Source organism: Lycorma delicatula, chromosome 4 (genome assembly GCF_047948215.1).
Source record: "Lycorma delicatula isolate Av1 chromosome 4, ASM4794821v1, whole genome shotgun sequence".
In the NCBI taxonomy this organism is placed as follows: domain Eukaryota; kingdom Metazoa; phylum Arthropoda; class Insecta; order Hemiptera; family Fulgoridae; genus Lycorma; species Lycorma delicatula.
Window position 1 is genome coordinate 45,226,798 of NC_134458.1, and position 22,092 is coordinate 45,248,889.

General features: G+C 32.4%; 1 protein-coding gene across 3 annotated transcripts in view; it reads left to right on the forward strand.

The window, feature by feature from the left end:
- Window positions 1-1,003: 1,003 nt before the first annotated feature.
- Window positions 1,004-22,092, forward strand: part of LOC142323337 (ataxin-7-like protein 1) — a 59,991-nt gene continuing 38,902 nt past the window's right edge. For 2 of the 3 annotated variants that reach the window (XM_075362830.1, XM_075362829.1), the window contains exons 1-4: window positions 1,004-1,498; window positions 2,943-3,011; window positions 16,673-16,777; window positions 18,349-18,824. In XM_075362830.1, coding sequence (XP_075218945.1) covers window positions 1,408-1,498; window positions 2,943-3,011; window positions 16,673-16,777; window positions 18,349-18,824 — 741 coding nt within the window. In that variant the 5' untranslated portion in view covers window positions 1,004-1,407. The remainder of the gene's footprint in view (window positions 1,499-2,942; window positions 3,012-16,672; window positions 16,778-18,348; window positions 18,825-22,092) is intronic. The other variant, XM_075362831.1, reaches the window with a different exon arrangement.

Here is a 22,092-nt window from a genome sequence, read left to right on the forward strand (position 1 = left end):
ATGTCTCCGGACTAATTCCTCGAATCCCAAAGGAATATCCTTCTTTTCCGTTGGAGACTGTCTTTATTTCAGCCGTTTGGCTCCTTTGCTGCAGTCCGAGGCGGGTCTAGGAGGAAGACCCTCTATATGTACATCCTCTGTAGCAGTACCAGCGATAGTCTGCATAGTGTGCATACTTATATTTATCAACAAAAATGATTCGACAGCATTTTTTATTTTGAAAACTAATTTATTGAAGGAGCTGAACAGGACATATTACATTTCAGACGATTATATATGTAATAATGTTAACTTAAATTTAATTATGATGATTGTTTAACTTTACATCAAGAAACTTCAAAGCGAAACAATGTGGTTTAATTTTATAGCAGGAGTACAATTTGATTAATTACCTTTCCATCAGAATGTCAGTACTGGACAAAGGGAACTGATAACAGTAAACGAATCAAAAATGAGTTTCAATTGTTTGGAATTAAAAGTTACTTGTGAGATTGATACATGAGCTATTGCATAGAGGAAATGTTTAGAAATTGTTCTGATTCATAGAAGTTATGGAAGAAAAAATGTTATGTTGTATTTTTATAAAATGTTACAAAGATATTTTTTAATGGACAAAAATAATATGAAAAACTATGTGGTTTACATTACTCGCAGTATAACAATTCTATTTATAATGAGATAAAACTATATTTTATTTTATTTGTCTGACGAGATCAAAAGTTAAAATCTAATTAAAATTACTTAAAATTTTCCAATAAAGTTAAGTTATTAGGTTTTCAAACCGATTCATTATTCTTATTCATGAAAACATTTAAATATTTATAACAGTGGCACCTTTTGGAAAAGCAATGAAAAAGTTACACCTATCATTTCGAATAATAGTTTATTTCTGATTTATATTGTTTAAGAACATTTTTCAATGACCTTAAAAGACTGTACAACTACACTACCCCCTCTTTGTTTCAGTTGTAGTTATCAGTTTTCTGAGAGATTAGATCGTTTATGCAATTGCATTGACAGTCATGGGTTCTTATGGAGTCTGTGCGAACCTCGTGTTTCTGTCTAGTCTGTTACTATCGGTTTCAATGACCTAACAATGAAGTTTTTTTACATATATTTTGGTCAACTTTCAGATTTTGATGTTTTTAATATTTTATGTATATAGTTTTAAAACGAATTGCTTTTTTTTATGGAATGCATGTAGTAATGTGTCAAAACTAGAAACTCGTATTTAAGCAAGATTGTTTCGTAGGAGTCGTAATTGAATGTTTAATTTTTCTAGAAAGTTTTTATTGTAATTGTTTAATGGTATGCATAGTGTAAGAATTAGTAACGGATTCGTTGATATCCTTAGTACAAATTCACTAAATTTCCCCATTCAGGTTGATAAACGTTTAGAGTTTTTTAATGATGGCAATGAGAAGTGCAAGTCCTACGAGATTTCAGGGGCAACCATGGTCAAATTGGACAGATTTTCTGGGACGGATAAGCCCCAAAGGTGAGTATTATAGAGAATATTTAATGTAATTTTGTAATATACTTTCAATTGGTGAAAAGTACTTCGGTTGTTCGTAACAACAACAGTGTTAGTATATTGCTTGTAACCTAAATCTTGAGGGTCGTTGAACAAAATGTCTATTTTATTGTTACTCAAATAATTACTTAAATTTATAATCATGTCATTATATATGTTTGTTGGAATCATAATTATGTTTAGTCAATTTCATGTCCGAAAGTGGCGTGAAGACGATATTTCTTAAGATGTACAAAATCTGTGACCTTAAACAAATGCAGAAAACTGTTGGAATAAATTAAGGTTAGAGGTTTTGTGGAAAAATATTTTTGATTATGTATGTAGTGTTAATTTGGTGTTTTTTAAAAGAATGTTTATAAAATGCTAAACTCGGTATTTATGAGAATGCTTAAAATATTGTAGGTTAGGTATTTATTTTTTGTGAAACCTTTAAGTATTTTGAGATAAATTTTTTTATTGGTATTTGATTTAATTTGAGTTGTTTACTGTAATTTTTGCAGTTGTCTTCTTTTAATACAGGAAGTTCTTTAATTATGTTTTTATATTTAATTCTTAAATCTTATTACTGCTGAACCTGTTTTCACTTTTTTTTCATTAAAGTGGAGTTATTCAGTTGATTACGGATGTAATTATTTGAGGTTTGAATAACAATTAGTGTCATTTATTTTTTGTAGCAGTAATACTTTTTTTTTTTTACAGAGAGGCTGTCTGGATATTGACATTATGACTTAGTTGCATTAATTAATGCTCTCTATGAGTTTTGTCTTGTAGACAACTATATGTTAACCTTTCTTGAGGTGTCAGTAAATAATCAGTGTTCTGTGGCTTGGGGGAAAAGACACATGGAATGGTGATTCCTTTTCTTTATAAATTGAAAGAATTGATTATTTAATGTGACTGCAGTTGGCATCTAATTCATCATAACCTTTTTTTTGCTTTGTATGTCAGGTTGATGCTTTCTATGATGTTTTACTAGTGATGCAGGTTTAGTTTTAAGAAAATGTGTTATATGTTACTGTGGATTCTCAGTTAAGATTTTTAAGGATCTGGTAATGATTTACAGTAAATTAAAAATTTCATTGAAACTATAAAAGAAAAATTGAAGCTATATCTTACTAAAAACTGCATTTTTATTGTGTTTATATTTTTACAAATATTGTTATATTATTTTTAAATTTTAATATAGTATGCGTAGTGTGGACAGGATTATTTTACAAGCTTCTTCTGGATGCTCAGCAACAGCCATCCAGCCTGCTTATGCTTGAAGGATGCAGTTTATTATCATGCTTGGGACAGTAATAAATCACTGTACTGGATTTTATTATTTGTAAAAAAAGGTCTTCAGTACTATGTCTCAGTTTATTTCTGTAAATATGTGGTAAATAGTTTTAATCTTCTTTTGTTTTAGAAGACGCAGGGGAGGATCCATCATGTGGATACAAACCTCCAGCTACGGCTAAGAAGCTTCCAAAGCAAGGTTTGTTTCCAGCAGTAATATAGTAATAAGTAACCAGATGTTACTTATTTTTCAGATAGATATTTTTGAATTCCTTTTTTTTCCTAGATTTTTCCATTATGACACTATACTGTAGCTGGCTCTTTTACTTTTAACAGCTTATCCTTATCATGTGATATTCCTTTGTAAAATTTGTTTAACAACATCTAATGTGGTATTCCCTCGTAAAATCTGTCTAACAATGTCTAGTGCATACTCTCAGCCATCATCTTTGCTTTTTTTTTTATATTTTTGAGATTTTTCTTATTAGAAATACTTATTTTGGTGATTTGATTTTGAAGTTTGTAGTAATTCAGTGCAGCGTGTATTGTGAATGCAGTAAAAGTCATTTAGCTTTAATTACTTTTTTTTTAAAGTAGTGTTCAAATTATTTAAAAGCCTTTTCTATATGGTGCACCACTCTTTTTACCTTTCTTGTTTCTTTTATTGTGTTTTCCTTATTAATTACTCAGGAATCCTCTGGCTTAGCTACAGTCAGCAGTCAACAAGTATATTTTTCAAGTTGTGTGGGCAGAATTAAAATTTTGTAGTGTTTATTTATTTAATTTATAAATATTACATTAGTATTTGGTGGTAGTATGCTTATTTCATCTTGTGCATGCGTGTGCATCAAAATGTAATCTCTTTAGATTTTACATTATATTTTGAAGTTACATTTTAAAATTTTAGATCTGCCATCCTGATGACTACTATAATAGTAATTTATACAATATTTGGCTTCTAGACAAGAATCCAGGTGCTAATAATGTTTACCTAGTTTTCTATGAAAAATGTTATTTTTATATAACTGTCTTTGGTTAATTATCTGTCTGCTGGGTTCTACAACTCCCAAGGGTTGTAGCCAAAATGGCAGAGCCAAGAGTTACTTCTGAAAACACCATTATCATTCTCAAGAATAATGAGCACTCCATACCCAACATACTCGGGAAGAGTGAAGAAGGTAGTGATTTTCTGTTGATTTCTTCATTGATGTAAATATGCTGTGAAAAATTAGCATATTATTGAAATATAGGTGATATCTAGCTCTAGAAGAGATGTGTCACCTTGTTAATCTCAGATACTGGCTGTACAATATACATCATTATCCACTTTTAAAGGAATTCATACTAGTGCCTCTTATACCTCTGTTGCTTCACATACATTATAGTCACAAGAAAGATTTGGACAGGTAGTGTAAAATTATAAATCAATTTACTACTTTCTCTCATGAAACACTATTCACTGTCTCAGTCCAATGTGGGAAAAAATTAATATAAAAATACTAATAGTAAAGTGTTTGTGCAATGTACGAGGGCTGTTCAAAAAGTAATGATAAAAATGCTGTAGAAAAAAATATTTATTCAGTTTTCCAAATCTACTTGCTTTTTTCAAAGTAACCTCCTTTGGTTCTAATACACTTTCCCCACTGTTCCTGCCACTTTTTAAACACGAATGTCAGACCATCTTTCTCAAACTCCTTGCAGCGCCCCTTTACAGCTTTTGATGACGTTGTGATTGGTATTGAATTTCCGTCCCCTGAGCGGAAACCTGACTTTGGGGAACAGCCAGAAGTCGCAAGGGGCCAAATCTAGACCACAGTGGGTGGTGTACAGTTGCGATGTAGCAAGCGTTCAAGAAATCAACTACAGTGTGAGCGATGTGGGGCTGTGCATTGTCATGATGCAGTAAAATTTCATTAATGTTCATCTACGATTATGATTCGATTCATTTTCTCGTTTGCTTCCCCACAAAACCATGATAACAGGTCACATGGAGACATGATGTTGCATTTGCTTTGGTGTGAGCAGGTGCAACAACCATCTGCAAGACCACGTGTCGCATGGCCAAATCATCATGCAAAATTGAAAATGCGCTGCCAACTGAAATGTCTAGACATGTGGCAAGCTTCCTAACGGTAATTCATTGTTCTTCACGAATGATAGCAGCAGCTGTATTTTTTACAACTTGGTGTGGCTACGTTAAAAGATGGCGTAACCCCCTAATGGAAATTATCATTGACATGATGCTCAGACATGCGCGCTGAGTGTCTGCAGATTTACTGGAGTGCCTGTAGTGAGTATGTTCTTGCTATCAAGGAAGCTGAAGTCAAATTTTGGCAAGACTCTATGCACGAGTTGCAATGCAGTTCCTTGCGGCTCGCTAAGTCCGGCCAAAGCCATTGCACGTGCTGTCCAGTGTTCGATGTGGGTTTGGTGGTCGGGATCACATGTTAACATCTGTGGTGTTACCAGGTGTTCCTGGATATTCTGTTTCCAGATGCTCCGGAGGGTGAAGCAGAAATCGGCATCAGGGAGGGTGAAACACCATTCCCTGGCATACGGGCTGTAGATATAGAATGAATGGTTTCTCGAATGGCACTGAGAAAGGCACCAGGAATTCACTCGGCTATACGGCTACAGCTTGACTCGGATATATTTATCATCTGCTGCCTTTCATAAGAGAGCTGCTTGGCAGGCTGTTCTCGGGGTGCCTTAGCTGGAGTTGCTTTCTGACTTGTTGGAAGGTGGCTTTGGTGAGGGTTCTCTTAAAATTAGGAAAGGATCCAAGTGAGGTCAGCAGTTATCGACCCATTAGCCGTTTGCCAGTAATCGGCAAGTTGCTTGGAAGGCTGGTTCTGGAATGGCTCTGGGAAAACATAGATATGTACGATTTTCTAAATCGAGGTCAATACGGCTTCTTGAAAGGAGTTGGCACCGAGGATTGCATTTTAAATGCCCTTGTCGAGGTGGAAAGCGCCGACTGTAAATATGTTTTAACAATTTTTATTGGCATAGAGGCAGCATTTCCTTCCTTGTGTTTTGGAGTTCTGTTCTCTTTTGAGTTGGAACGCCGCAATGCTCCTGTAGCCCTGCAGGTCATGGTACATGACTATTTGTCTAACTGTATGGTTCTGTTTAACAGTGCACACCCAGTTGTGGAAAATCAATTATCAGGGGAAGCCCGCAGGGTTCCTTTCTCTGTCCCCTTCTGTGAAACCTGGTATTAGACGGATTTCTGGGATTGACATTCAGAAGGGGTCACGGCCCAGGCTTTCACCAATGACTGTCTCCTCTTAGTTTGTGGTAATTCACAACCACAGCTAGAAGACTGGGCACAGGCAGCTTTGTTAACTGCAGAGGACGGGATGGACATGTAAAATTTAAAGATTTCTGTGCCCAAGACGAAATGTATACTTCTCAAGGGTGCAGACAAATTATCATACAGTTGTAATCCCAGTATTAAGTATAAAGGCTATGTAATCAGCTGAGTTAGAGTTCATAAGTACCTAGGTGTTTTGTTTGATGAGAAGTTGCTGTTCAGCAACCACATTAGGCAAGTAGTGGTGGACTCTGTGATACATAAGCTTAGGAGGATTGCTTGGAACGATTACGGGCTGTCGGGACGTCATTTGTACATGGTGTACCAAGGTGTCTTTGAAAATATGACCTCTTATGCTGTGTCCATTTGGGCACAAAGGTTGGAAAGAAATCAAGCACTTAATCAAAATTTAAGGAGTGCCCAGCGCAGAGCCTTAATTGTATGCATTGGTGTGTTTAAAACAACCTCCTACACTACCACCGTATTGGGAAAGGCTCTTACAATCGATTTAGTGGTGAAAGTTTGTGTGACCATGTGGAAATTGCGAAGAGGTAGGGAGGCCGAGGTATTTGGGATGCGGTTTTGAGCCGGGCTTGTACCAGAATGGATTGGTGATTGCAATGCACCGGTTCTAAATTTCAAACAGTTGCTCATCTCCCGCCTGCGGAGGAGGCAGCCTCGCGATGGAAGCATAGCAGCAAGAATGGCACACCTTGACTAAGGGTAGGTCTTTGTATAGATTTATACAGGACTTGGGGGATGTTATGTCTAGTTTGTTTTTAAGGGCAACGGGAGCCCAAGTGCTCTCCAACCATGCAAATTTGAACCAATATTTGTTTCGGTTCCTCCTGGAAGCAGATGAGCTGTGTGTCTGCAGGGAGGTCCAGTCAAACGAACACATGATGTTTGACTGCCCAGCTCTTGGGGGGCCAGAACTCAGGCCACCCTGGAACTTATGCCAAGGGGAAAATTGGGCACTCATGAGTGACGAGTCAGTGTGATGTGAGCCGCATTGTCAGACTGTATGGGAGATGTTGTTGCTTTATTCAACTGGCATCAGTAGTTTAAGGGATATAAGACTGCTCTACCACTTGCTGTAGGAAGCTATCCTCAAGAAATTGCTGGCCATCAGTCAAATATAGCTCCAAGCGCTATAATATGGTGGATATGTACTTGCTGGCATTCAGCGACCTAGGCGTGGCAGCAAATTGCTGTCCTTGATGGAATAAATTTTAATTTATTGCAAAATAAATTTTAGTATGTAGACGGGGTGCACCTGCCAATTTTAGTAATACATGACGAGCTTTGTGGGACACACAAGCGAATGGTGTAGGGCACCATGTTTATTCTTCTCATGCAGTTAGGTAAGCTTTAGGAACTAATTAGGATATTGGTCGCTAAACTGTTTTGAGGCACAGTAGTTGTTTGTGGTACGAACGTTTGGTCTTATGCTTTAGGTCGACTGAATGGGCTGGTGGTGGGAGAAATGCCAGACAAAAAAAAAAAACCTTGGTGCGACTTGTTGAAGGGTGTCCTTTATGTGGCTCGTCAGCGATGCTCTCTCTACCCTCATCAAGCGCTTTATACCACTTGCAGAAGGTCAAATGGTTCATATCATCTTCTCCATACATCATAGTTAATAATTCATTTGTGTCTTTTCTGTTTTTCCCAAGTTTCACTAAAAGTTTCATGTTAAAACGTTGCTCTAACTTTTTATCCATGCTGGACATGGTAGGCGAATATGTAACACATGTTACTTGAATCGTCATATATGTCCACTCACTGCACCGATCAACTTGAAACTGATCATTATAGATGGCTAAAAGAATGGGCTACACGATGGTATGCAGTATTAACACTCTTTGCAATAAATTTTCTCGCAGGGTCACTATTATTATTACATTTTGAACAGCCTTTGTAATTGTTATACAAAGGGTTAGTAGTAGACAGGTTAGTCAAAAGCTGTAATGTAGTTTGTCAATTTCTCTCTCAAGAAGCATATATTACCAGTTATAACAGGTGCATTGATCAGATAAAAATATATAAAAATAAGACTGGTGTACAAGAGTTTTATTACACAGATAATTTAGGGTTATTTTGTATTTTTTGCTGCTGAATCCAATTGCAACCCCAAAATTTGTTCTTAGGGCTTCATTTTTTTTTTGTTATTTTCTCTAGTAAAAAATGGAAATTGTCAAAACAGTTTATTTTCTCTATTACGACTAAACACTTGTAAATATTTGTTTTGTGTCAATGTTCATACTAATAATGAAGTATGAAGTTAAGTAATTGAAGTTATTTATAAATGAACAATATTTATAAATGGCTCAGATTGAAATAGTTTTGAGGATTGTCCAGAATGACTAATGTGATATTACATCATAAAATTACATTTTTACTGTTTGCTATGACTCATCCCTTCAAAAAAAAAAAAAAGAATCATTTCAGTAATATAATTAACTTTTACTAATGAATCATAATTAATGTAGTCATTCAGTCATTGATTTACTGTGAAGTAACCTAAACTTAAGAATTGTTTACATTCTGTCTTTTATGCGACTAACATTGCAAGTTTGGTTTTTTGTTTTATTTCTACTTTTTCTGATACAGTTGTGTATTGGTTTTTTTTTGTGCTTATACATATTGTTTTTGTGGATTGTTAGTAATTTATGTAAAAGGGTCATTCCATGTTAAATCAACAAGGCCCACAACCTGACCAACTGGGATTTTCATAAAATTTGGTATGAATTAACTGTTGATAGAGTTATGAGAAAATACTAAATTTCAGATCTCTATTAAAAACTGTTTTGTTTTTAGAGGCCTTTAAATTTTCTGGAAAATGGCAAATTTTGACTTGCAGCAGTAGTGTTAGGTCAACATAACTTTGTTATTTATTAAGGTAGAGTGATAAACCTGATCTCATTTAAAAGCTTATTTGACGCTCTTTCATGTGATAGCAAGCCTGTTTTTATGTAAAGTTTGATTTCAAGATCACCACCTCTGACCTTTAATTTTTGAAAAAAACAGGTCTTCAATTTTTTAATAAAAGGTGTGTGTTATTCGTAATTATACTATGAAGAAGTTGGGAAAATTTGAAACTGGGACTGCTTTGGGATCAGGAGATAAAAAATAAAATGTGTATCATGTTTTAGGAAAATTTAAGTTTTAAAAAATTTTTAATTAGTTTTATAACAAGATTTCAATGAATATTAATTATTAACCCATTAACTGCCTCGCGTAAAGATATGCAATTTTTTTCTAAATAAGTCCTTTATTTTATCTATTATTAAGTATATAAAGCTTGAAATATTTTCATATTAACAAAAAAAAATCAATTCTCGCTCGGTAATAAAATGGTTTGTTTATGCACCTTTGGCAAAAAGCAAGCAAAAATATCATTTTCTGAAGAATATAATAAGACATATGAATATATTATATTATAATTTATTAAACTAAATGTAACACAGTTGCAAATAAACTATTTTAATTTTTTTTTAATAAAAAAATTATTTTAACTAAATAATTTTTTTATAAAAAAAAATTAAAATAGTTTATTTGCTGTGAATGAAATTCTTGAAAAACTTTGGCAGGTGTATTTATACACAATATTGTTAATATGGTTTTTGCATAGCTTACATGTTCGTCTAGCTGTTTTCACTTGCTCTGAAATAATATGTGCCCTATTTGATCTTAACGAACATCTTCTGGCAAACTGTCTTTGATACGGTTAACCCTTGGTTGCTAATGATGGTGAAGGAAAATTATCTTTACTTTTTTCTTCATTTTCAGCAATGCTTCGTGGTATTTTTATTTCTTCACCCTTTATCAGTTATAATAAAAGAGAAGACCTAAAATCAATTTGATTGATTTTACTGATATTTGCATATCTGTATATTTTCCATGACTTATTATAATAGAATTGATAGAGTTTATAAATAGTGGTTACTACCATTTTTTTCCACGCACTTGAATTCTATAATTTCCAATATGTAGGAATCAATGCCACCAATACTTTTAGTATATTCTGTTATCATTAATGGCTGAGCAATTACAGTGTCTTTCTGTCCTTTTGGCTGTATCTTTTCGTATTTGGTAATGGATATATGCCATTGTGGTTACTGGCAACTGTCACCATTGCATTATCATTCCATCTAGCAACTGTCCAAATTTGTTTTTTCATTGGGTAATTAGGAAGCCTATTTTCTCTGAGTGTGTCAGTTGCAAAATATCCTTTTTTGTTAGGTAAAAATATGTTTATGAAAAGGTTTGGTTACACACCATCATTCAATTTTATGCTTAAAAGTGAAATTAGGTTAATTTTAAATAAAACAATAAATCATACATTTTTAAATACTTTAAAAAACTCAAGTGTAAAACATAATTATATATAAAATATAATTTCTCAAGACTCACTTCTCCTAATACAAGAAGCTACAGTAATATAAGTAATAATTGTACAGTTATTAAAATGTAATAATGCATTTCTTTAAATAATTACAGTTATGGCATTTATGATTTGGAGATTATGACCGTCTTAAAATCTTACACAATTTACAAAAAGTAAGGCAAATCAATAAAAATTTCAAACTAAAGTTTTATAGATTTTTAAATTAACTATTTCATTTCAGTAGTGTTATTTTAAATAAATATTTTAATTTGTATTAATTTTAACAATAGTCTGATAAAATTCATCAACAGCACTTGTATATTGATTAATGCTAATGTACTGATTAATTTTTCAAATTAATGTTTTTTAATAAAAATAATTTTTTATAATAATGATTTAATAAATGTAATCTGATATTTTCATTGGCTTTCAATTACCGCTTCTTTAAAATTTTACTAATAACATAAGTAATAGGTTAAATTTTAAGAGTTTTTATGTGCTGATTTGAAATAACTGATTATTTCGCTGTCAATTTTTCATTTGCCTGAGTAGTTTCCTTTTCAGATAATGTATATGTATGTATGTCCAGTGGCAGTTTTCGGATTAACTTCCTGTTGAGGTAATGTTAGAATGTCACTGTGTACTGGTAAAACATAAGAAGGAGATCGACCTTGAGGTGAAGAAAACTTACTTCCACTTCTGTCAAATCATTTGTAGATAATACACAAGCCAACCAACAAGCGCCATTATATATGCTTGTGACAAAACCTTTTATATCAGAAATTTCAGGAAAACCAACTTCTGTTTCATGCAAAACTTTATGTTGTTCATATTCTTCATTTTTGGAAATAATATTTGTTTTAAGATATCCTTTCCTGACTGGTAAAAAAACATACAACTTTAGAGTACCTGGGATCGCCACTGCTTTTGCTAAACAAGGTGCTAAATACCTTTCTTCTTTTTGATATTCTTTATTTGAAACAAATGTGAAATTCATATTTTTAATATTTGACTGGGCCCAATTATAAAGCTTAGCGACTTTTGTTATTTGATATGGGCATTATAAACTTACTTTTGATGCTAATCTTTTAGGAGTATCACCAAGACCATTACATGCTCTCTTGCTATGTGATATGGCAAAGAAGTGCCATTCCGCCGTGGCACCAAAGTTATCCTTATGATATGTTAAATTCACAAAAGTTTTACAATTTTTATATTGTACTGCTGAGTCATCTGAGAAGTAAATTAGTTTATTCACAATATTATACTTTTCTTTTAAAACTTGAATTAGTTTTTTCTGAAAAAAGTGAACTGTTAATGTATCATGCTTAAGGCAGTCAGACATAACTAAATTATCATTTAAAGTGTCTGAAAATTCTTGGCTTTTGAAATAAATAGCGAAAGGATGAATTGCAGCCTGTTGATTTTTCCAGTGAAACCCTTGGGCTTCATCTTGTAGCACAAATGAATAATTTTCAGCAAAGTCACATAATGTGATTTCGGGTTTAATTACATTTTTTAATTTTTTTATGAAGTTTGATTGCTGAAAAGCAATGAATGAATGCCAAACTAGAATTGATAACAAGCTTGCAGCGGTTGTGTTTTTTAGATTTTGATCATTGATTCTTATATATTTTTTAGCGCTGAATTTGAAAATAACTTTCATCTTTTCCAATCACATGAAGATTTTTCGCAAATTGCAAATTTCAAAATGTGTAAAAGTTGAAAAATTGTAAATATGTGATACAATAAAATAGATATAAAATGTTTTTTTATAATAAATTAATATAATATATTGACTTTTTTGGCTCATACTATGCATTCTTATTGCTAAACAGTTTAGTGGTGTGAAGAGGATGGCAGGGGGGTTATTGACCCCTTAATTTCTAATGAAAATTTTGACAAAATAACCCTAATTTCTGTTATTGTGCGCATTTTTAAATTAATTTATTTTTATTTATTTAATTAAATTTTGTGAGGTACATCATGCCTTTGGAAACCACTCCCCCTCTTCACCCACTCTTAGTGATTATGTAAATAAAATATTTATCATTTTATTCCATGTGTCGAAGTTTCTTTGGACGGCTTATACTCTGCTTCACACATTTCCGATCAAATGACATCATAGTAGTAGTCCATTTTCCATTCGCAATCCATTTGCAGCTATTTTGTAATATAATGAATGATGAATAAGATGTATTTTTCATAAAAAAGATTGACCTGTTTTTCTGAAATTGTAAGTCAGAAGTCAAAGGCAGTAGTGACCTTGAAATAAAGATTTATGTAAACATAGGCTTGTTGTATATCATATGAAAGAGCATCAAATAAGTTTATGTTTAACATTCTACCTTCATAAGTAACAAAGTTATGTCGACCTAATGCCATTGTCACGTCAGAATTTGCCATTTTCCAGAAAATTGAAGGGCTGTAAAAACAAAACGGTTAATAATAGAGATTTGAGATTCTGTATTTTCTCATAACTCTATCAACTGCTGATTCATACTAGATTTCATGAAAATCCCAGTTGTGTTGTGAATGGCTATCTAAGTTGTTAATTTGACACAGAATGACCCAAAAATGCTTCACAGTTCTATACATCCTAACAATTTTTGTTACATGTGTGGTGAATTAATGTTTAAATTTTAAAGAAAAAATATTACTCCTTTGCTTAAAAAAAAAAAAAAATAATAATATGAACTCTATTTTGGATGTAAAACATGAGCCTTGTGCCTTCATATCTTATCTGCTGTAATTCTTTTGTAACTTTACCAAGCTGCTGGCTGAGTGGGAAGCTGTGTCATTTGCCTTTTGCTGGCCCTATTATATAGAAACGTCTAAGGACTCCTTGATGGACTGTTATTTTTGTATCGCAAAATTCAAAGGCATCACAAGTAAAATCAAGAAACCTGTTGCAAATTCTAGTCTTTTTTCAGCTATAAGACCTATTCCAACAAATCAAGAGTTTTACCTGTTCCAGCTCTATCAGAAACATGGAGTTTATAAAAAAATATTGATAAAGAGGGCTGTGGTGATTTAGAAATTAGTGAAGAAGAGAATCCAGATTTTTGAGGTGAGAACACTGAACCTTACAAATTTCTCAAGCAGAACTTACTAATCTGATTCATGATCTTAATTTGTCTAAAATGCAGTTAGAGTTGCTGGCTTCAAGGTTAAAAGGCTCCTTCTCAAAAGTGGCATTAAAATATATTTTTTCCTTGTCAGGCAGCAAGAATTTTAGCATCTGTTCTATATACAAAATAATATAGAGTACTGCAATGATGTAAATTCTTTATTAGATGAACTATTACAGCATCACAATCCTATGGAATGAAAGTTGTTTATAGATTCCTCTAAAACTAGTTTGAAAGGTGTCCTCCTTTACATTGGAAATTAGAAACCATCATTTCCTCTTATTTGTGCAGCACAAATGAAGGAGACATATAAAAGCATGAAATTTTTCTGATGATGACATAGTATGAAAAGTATTCTTGTCACTTTTATTTATTGAGATGTAAAGATGATAGCCATTTTATTAAGATGTCATTGCGGTTATTCTAAATATTGTTGTTTCTTATGTGAGTCAAACACGAGATACTACATTTTTAATGTAGTCAGAAAAACCACTACGTCAAAAAAGACTGGTTGACGAAAGAAGCACACATTGCTGGGCAGAAAAATGTTATTTGTCAAGCTCTTGTGAACCCTAAGAATGTGTATCTTCCACCATCACATTAAACTTGGTTTGATGCAAAATTTTGTTAAAGCAATGGGTTGTAATGGTCAAAGTTTCATATACCTTAAAAACAAGTTTCCCAAAATCAGTGAGGCACAAATCAAAGAAGGAATTGAGCCCGATTATGTTTATCAATTACTGATTAAAACTGGAAAGGGACATTCCAGAGGCTGACTGTAGGAGAGAACTAAAGAAAAACAGATACTAGGTAAGATAAAGTATCATACTATTTGCTGTATAATTCCTTAGAAAATCAGGTTTTCTTTAAATCTGTATTAGTGAAAAAACCCTGCCCTCCATTCAATTTTAGTTTACAGATTTGAAATTGTTGTAAAAAATACTAGAAGGCATCTAACATTACTGCATTATTGAATGCATCTAACAGAAGAAACTTTTTTTTTTTAGTAGACTAGTGTAATATATTGTTGTGTGTTGGTGGCTCGATCAGGTTATTGAGAGACTGAGAATTAAAAATGTTTATATAATTACAATTTATTAGTTTCAGTACATAAGTAAAGTCAGACAAATCAATAACAGTAATAATAATAATAGTAACCACAACCATAACATAATAATAATAATCAATGATTACATACAAGATATAATTTAAAGTAAGGTCAGGATTTATTTACAGTTAGTTAAATCATAAAAACCAAAATTCAGTTCAGTTGATGAAGACATTATAACGACTGCTAATATTTACATCATTACAAACTGATATTGTATTACTACGAAGATAAGATTAGTCTAAATTTCTTTCACTGCAAATACCATTCCTGTTCACAAATAAAACTACCCTATTGTTATGAATGAATGGAATGCTTTAACCCTTTCACTAATGGTCTTTCAGTAAATCACCGAACAACTTCCTGCATTCATTCACACACTGGAATGCTTGTAACATCACGTCGAACATACTGTTCAGCACTACACATTGACAGATAATGCTTCTTACAGTTGCATAGAACACAACCAGTAGTATGCTTATACTCGCTTCCTCAAAACTAAACTTAACTCATCTTTCCTGGAGTATTTATACTCCTATCCTCTTGACCTGCAGAACGAGACCCAAATTGAAGTGTGAGATTGATCATCAGAGTCCTTACACGTTCCCATAAATTCCTACCCTGATTTGGTAATTCTTCTCATTGAACAACATTTGTTGAGAGTGTACCAGTGGGCAGTATTACAAAGAATGATTGGTAAATGGACCTGTTTGTCTTAGAAAAAGGATTTCTTCTAAATTCCATCCATTATAATTTTCTACTACTTTCTTCTTAATTGCCCGGTTTCCGTTATTCAGGTCCGTTATGCTGGTCTTGTTACAATATATTTGTATGTTATGACTACCAAGGATTAATCAGCCAAGTCAATGACCATAGTGGTTTTTATTATAGAATAGGCTATTGCATTTTATATTTTATGTTAATTATTCACTATCATATCTTATATAGTATTATTGTGTATTTATATTATAGCATCATATATCAGTGCTTATATTGTTTATTGCTTTAGTATGACCCTGAAAATATATAATTATGTCCTGAGATAAACATCTTTTTTACAATTTTTAAACTTTAATTATAAGATAAGAGTTTTTATATTAAATTAAAAAAAAGAAATCTGTCCATTAAAGACCCTTTTTACTCAGATTTATTTCACAAAGTTTCTGCTATAAAGAAAAGACGGTGAAGTATGAAAAAAAAAGTAAATTAGTATTATTTAAATTATTGTATCTTGTAGTGGTAGTAGTTGTTTTATTATATGAAAAATTGATAGTTTGTGGCTAAGTCAAACAAATTATGTTTTATTACTAAAGGTTCCTTGACACTGTCTCCAGATAACTTTTGTTGTTAGGATCATATTAACAACACATTCTGGCTATGATCCAAAGATATAACAATCTGCACATATTCTTTACTACACTAACAAGGGATGGAGCTGCTTACAGGCTCCAGTAGCAAAGCTGTACAAAAACTGTGCAAAGCTGACTTTATAATATCACAGAAATTGGTCAACTTAGAGAATCTTATCTTCAAGTAGTATCATAGATTCATTTATGCACGGTGATTATTGAATGATTTTTTGTAACAGTTTTGTGTTATATATCTATCTTAACTGCAGAAAACTGTTAAAAAAAAAATGTCAAAACTATTGATTCAAAACCTTGTTTATTTCTCTTAAGCATATAAAAATTTAATTTATGAAAACACAGTGAATGTTTTTGTATTGAAGTGTAATAGTTGAACTTATGGTTTATCTTGGGTCATTTATGTTTAAATCAGTAGGTTCAATAGCATGGTAAAATGTCACACCTGATATTTAGTAGTTGGCATTTTTAAGAAAATAAAAGGTTGAAAAATTTATCTGTTTTTACATGTTGTGTTGTGATCGGTATTTAACTACTTATATTGAATGTTTCAGATATGGACCTATTTGGATTTTGCCCAGAAAGAGACCAGTTTAGTGTCGTAGTATGTGAAACATGTCAAGCAGTTGTCAAACCTCAAAGTCTGAAAAATCACATAGGTATATTTAATTAGTTTTATGCAGTTAAAACTTGTAATTGTTGTATTAATTATAAGGAATATCCTTTCTGCTGTTGACAAATTTGTGTCCATATTTAACTTTTAATTATAAATTTTGATTTTTATGAATTTTATTTCTATAATTCATAGAACGTTCTTGTGTGAGATAAGGTAAAGTATTTGACTAATGTAAACTTTAATCTAATTATTTTTAAGATCTTGGAATAATCTATACTGGACAGAGCCAATTCACTGGTTCTATTAGTGGTCTTACATAAGACCAATTTTCATTCTTTTTACTGAAGAAAATGTTCTTAATACTGTTGTAAAATATAAAATTATGTTGTTGCACATAGTGAAATGAGAAAATTGTTGCTATTATTGGGGGTTACTTTATCACATTTTCTTTCATCACTTGTATTGAAGTGAAATGGAAAAATTTTAAATTGAAGTGAAAAGTCCTACATATCTGCTCTTAAAGGATCTTACTGCAACTTCTCTTATAGTTGCCCCTTAGTATTCTACATAAACCAGCATTGTTGTAAAAAAATTATCTTTGATAAAAGTCTAATTTCTCATAACTTCTGTCAAAGAACTAATTAAGCATGATCTGTAACATCAAAGAAGATTATTTGAAATCAGTAATATAGCTGAAACAACATATTGAAATATGCACAGACTAAAAAGTAAAATTAACATATTGTTGCATGTTCGCACATAAAAATTCTTCTTGCATATAAATTTTTGTTGACAGCGCACATAAAAGTTCTTACAAATACAATTTATTACACTTAAACAACTTAAAATGTACAAAATAGGTCAATTATAAATAGCAAAATATAATTCTGATTTACTAAAGACCTTTCAATAACAAATTAAAACTATTACAGAATTAACAAGATAACAATCACAAAATCAATAGTTCACTTTATATAAGAATTATTTGCTTTTAATGTTAAAAGAACTAGCTTAGCTTACTCTTTATAAATGAATAATATAATTTTGACTACTGTTCACGAAGTACTCACTGAACGGCTTCTCATACTTAACCATTGTCCAAAATGGAATATTCATGACCTACTCTTATTCATATGTTACCATACATTCACTCCGAATGCTCTTGCACAGTTTGGTTGCATTCATCGCAAATTGTACTCATATTTATCGAACATTGTACCGAACTGTCACTCTGCTGGTCCTCGACAGTATTTATATCTCCCGGCTGTGGGCCTAACGAGCAATATCAGTTCCCGATCCACCCTTTTGTTTGTTCAGTCATAATGATTTCCATTGTCCACATCTTCTATGCTTTTCTTTAAATTCTTTCTAGAAAAAATTCTTTCTCATTTCTTCTAGATTTTTCTTTTTTCAATTTCTTTGTATTCTTCTGTAATCTTCTCTACCTGCTTCAATATACTTATTTTAATGACATGTATGTATTAAGATTAAGTTAGGTGAAACTTATAAATATCAGATATTAGAATGAATAGCAAAAATTAAAGTGATGTGGGAGAATTAATTTGGCATAGTGTTAATTAGTTATTCATGTGTTTTTATTTTATTTTTGTGTAGAGGTACGTCATTCAACAGAAGCTTCAAATCCACCGTCTTCTCCTGTGAGCAAGAAAGCTCCACTGAAATCTTTCAAGTCTGTGTTAAAAAATGGAAAATCGAAAGTTCGTTTGAAGACACCATCATCAGTAGTAATTGCAAAAGCAGATAGCACTACTAAACCAGTGGTTGTAAATAATAATATGGTTGTGGCGTCAAGTTCTAATGTTATGGATACTACTGTCGATACTGGTGTGGTAAGCAGTACCACTAATCCTGCAAAACCTGTTGGTAGTATAATGACTAATATATTGGCAAATGGTATTCCAAATGGTACAGTAACTAATGGTATCGTTGGAATAAATTCTTCCTCTCTGATCCTTACTCCTCCAGCTTCTGATGCAATGGAAGACTCGGAAAGTCCTGTTAGCAGCATAAGCTTGCCTGTAACTAATCATATGGAATCTGATGACAAATTGTCCACGGATGTTTTAAAGGTACTTTTTTGGTTTATGTTATTAATTCTTATTTTTACCTTGTACTTTCAATTTGAATTTAAAAATTAGCTGTTGATTAACATGTATAGTATTATAGTATCTTGTTTAGTTTATTTTGTATCTTTTTTAATCTAAAAGGTAATTGATGATTTGATGATATTTAGAACCATAGGAGGCTATTTTATCATCCATTAAGATTTTACATAACCATTTACTTAGTTTTGAATTCTTAGATGAAAACTTGAAACTAACTTTTTCAGAGTTCTAAAAACACTGCTTTTAGTTTGGAGTAGCGTTGTAATAAGGTAATATTTATGAGATAATCATACTGTTTTATTATTCTTTTAAAAATATGATACACAGTGACAATAACGTAACAGTGTTCGTATAATGATGATAAATGAAGTTGAACTAAATTCATTTTTATTTGAAGGAAACATTACGGGTTTATTATAAGTGTGCACTGGAAAAGAAGTTGGTCACTGTAAAGCTTGATATGTGGGGAAGATTTTTTGTATTTCAAGGTAAGTTTGACGATAAAAAAATGAAATTACCCTTACAAAATTTATATTTGGTATATCAGCTGGTTTTTAAAAAGGAATGAAAATAATTTGATTTATTATTGAGAGTGAAATTGTTTGCCTTAAGCTTAGTATGCCTGTTAATGCATAATACAGAAAACTTACTCTAGGAGAATTTTTGTATTACTGTTAAATCAGTGTTTTCACCAAGCCAGAGTTCAAGTATTCAAAGTAAAATTTTTTTTAAATCCATTTGGAATCTAAGTAAGTAGGTTCAATAATAAATCAAATTACATTCATTACTTTTTAAACCAGATATACCAAGTATGGATTTTTTTAAAAGAATAATTTAATTTTTTATAGTCAGACTGTCTTTTATTACAAAAAAAGCTTCCCCACACTAACTTCTTTTCTAGTACAAACTTCTAAGAAAATTGGTGACAATTTTTAAAAATTAAAGTGAATTTAGTTCAACTTCATTTACTATCATTATATGAAAAGTGTTACACTATTGTCATTGTAACATATATTTCATAATTTTTTTAAAAGAATAAAAAAAAGTAGGTTTCAATATATCCATGACCCAAAACAACATATGGAGGCTATTTGGAAAGTAACTTCCGATTTGTTATTAAAAAAACAATTTATTATTATTATTATGCTTTTACGGCCAACATGGGACCACTTAAGTCAATTTTAGTTGGATCTTTTCTGAGAAAAGCGTGTTATTTACTCTTCCGAGCTGCCCAGTATTTCTTCATCCGTTCAGATCTTGCTTTCTTTTCTTCATCCGTAAACACCCTCCTCGTATTTTGTCGTTTGTCTGTCTTTTGTTTAAATCTAATGCTTTTGTCTTTTAGCTTTGTAATTTTTCCAGTTATATTCAGTAGGTCAGTCAGGGAAATTCCCAATTCTTTCATATCTTCTCTAATTTCTTTGATCCATCCTTCTTCTAGCTTTTGGAACCAGAGCTTTTCAATGATATTTCTTGAGTCTTGTTTCCGGTGTCCTTATGAGATGACCAAAGAAAGAGATTCTTTTTTTCCGCATAGTATCAGTAACAGGCTCTATTTCTCGATACACCACCTCATTTGGCACAATCCACCATTGGCCTTCTTTTTGGTGTTTTTTTATTTATACACGTTCTGACAATTCTCCTCTCTATTTTCAGAATTTTTTCAATTCGGTTTTTCTGAGTGATTTTGAAAAGGGTCTCGCTTCCATAGGTGACTTCTGGCTGTACTACAGTTTTATAATGTTTAAGTTTTGTTTTAGCAGAAAGGCATTTTTTGTTATATGTTGACCAAGTTAATTTTTGGGATTTAATTATTTTATTTGTCCTGTTTTGCCATGTCACTTTTTCATTTAAATTATAAGTTATTATTTCCCCTAGATATTTAAATTGTTTTACTATTTTAATTTTCTGATTGTTTACCGTAATGTGCTCTATTACCAGAGGATCTATGGCCATTAGTTCAGTTTTTTCGAAAGAGATATGAAGCCCTATCTTTTGTGCTAGGTTTTGAAGGCTCATGATTTGTGTTTTGGCTTCTTGAATATTATTTGCTAAAAGAGCGAGGTCATCTGCAAATCCTAGGCAATTTAGTGTGATGGAGTTTTTCTTAGTACCCATTTTTATATTTCTGGGATTTATTTCATACCATTTTCTCATGACAAATTCGAGGGCGCAGTTAAAAAGGAGTGGTGGGAGGCCGTCTCCTTGCCTCAATCCAGTTTTTATGTAGAAGGGTTGAGAGAGTTCACCTCTGAATTTCACTCTGGACTGGGTATTGGTTAAAGTTGATTTTATCATGTTTATGAGTTTAGGGTGAAGGCCCAGGTTTCTCAGAATATTCAGCATGGATGGTCGGTGTATACAAACATAGGCCCTTTTAAAGTCGACGAAGGTGATTATTAGTTGTTTTTTTGTCTTTTATATAAGTCCATCATAAGTTTTAGGGATATTATTTGCTCCAGGCAATCTCTCCATGGCCTAAATCCCCCTTGGTATTCCCCAAGTTCCAGTTCAAGTTGGTCTTTGCATCGGTTGTATATGATTCTTGACAGGATTTTGTATGTGCAATCCAGGAGAGATATGCCTCTGTAGTTTTCCGGATTAGTTTTATCCCCTTTTTTATGTAATGGATGAATGAGGGCTGTGGTCCAGTGTTCTGGAAGTTTTCCTTCGTTCCATATTTTCACGAGGCATAGATGTAGGGAAGTTTTGACTGAATAAACTGATGAGTGTTTCCAAAGTTCTGCGAAAAGCTGGTCTTCTCCGCTTGCTTTGTAGTTTTTTATTTCATTTAAGGCTGTGAGAACTTCTTGAATTGTTGGCGGGTTGATATTTACCGGTGAAGTTTTAACTGGAGTTTCAGTGTCAATCTCAAAAAGCTCTGGGGAGTCGTCACATTTGAGGAGTCTATTGAAGGTTTCTGCCAAAATTTCAGCATTTTCTTTATTGGTGTGGGCCATATTTCCTTTTTTTCCTCTCAGCATAAGGGTGGGTGGTTCATATCTTTGAAGAGCCTGACCAAAAATTTTATAATAGTCTCGGGAGTTAGTTTTCTTGGAACTTTCTTCTATTTGCTGAATCAAGTTTTTTTGGGCTTGTCGTTTGGTTCCTCTTATAATTTTCTGAGTTATTTTTCTTTGTTTGGTGAATTCGTGGTTAGATTCTTCAGTTTTCTGGGTTTGGTGGTTGATCCAAGCCCGGTGTCGGTCTTTGAATGCTTTGTCACATTCTT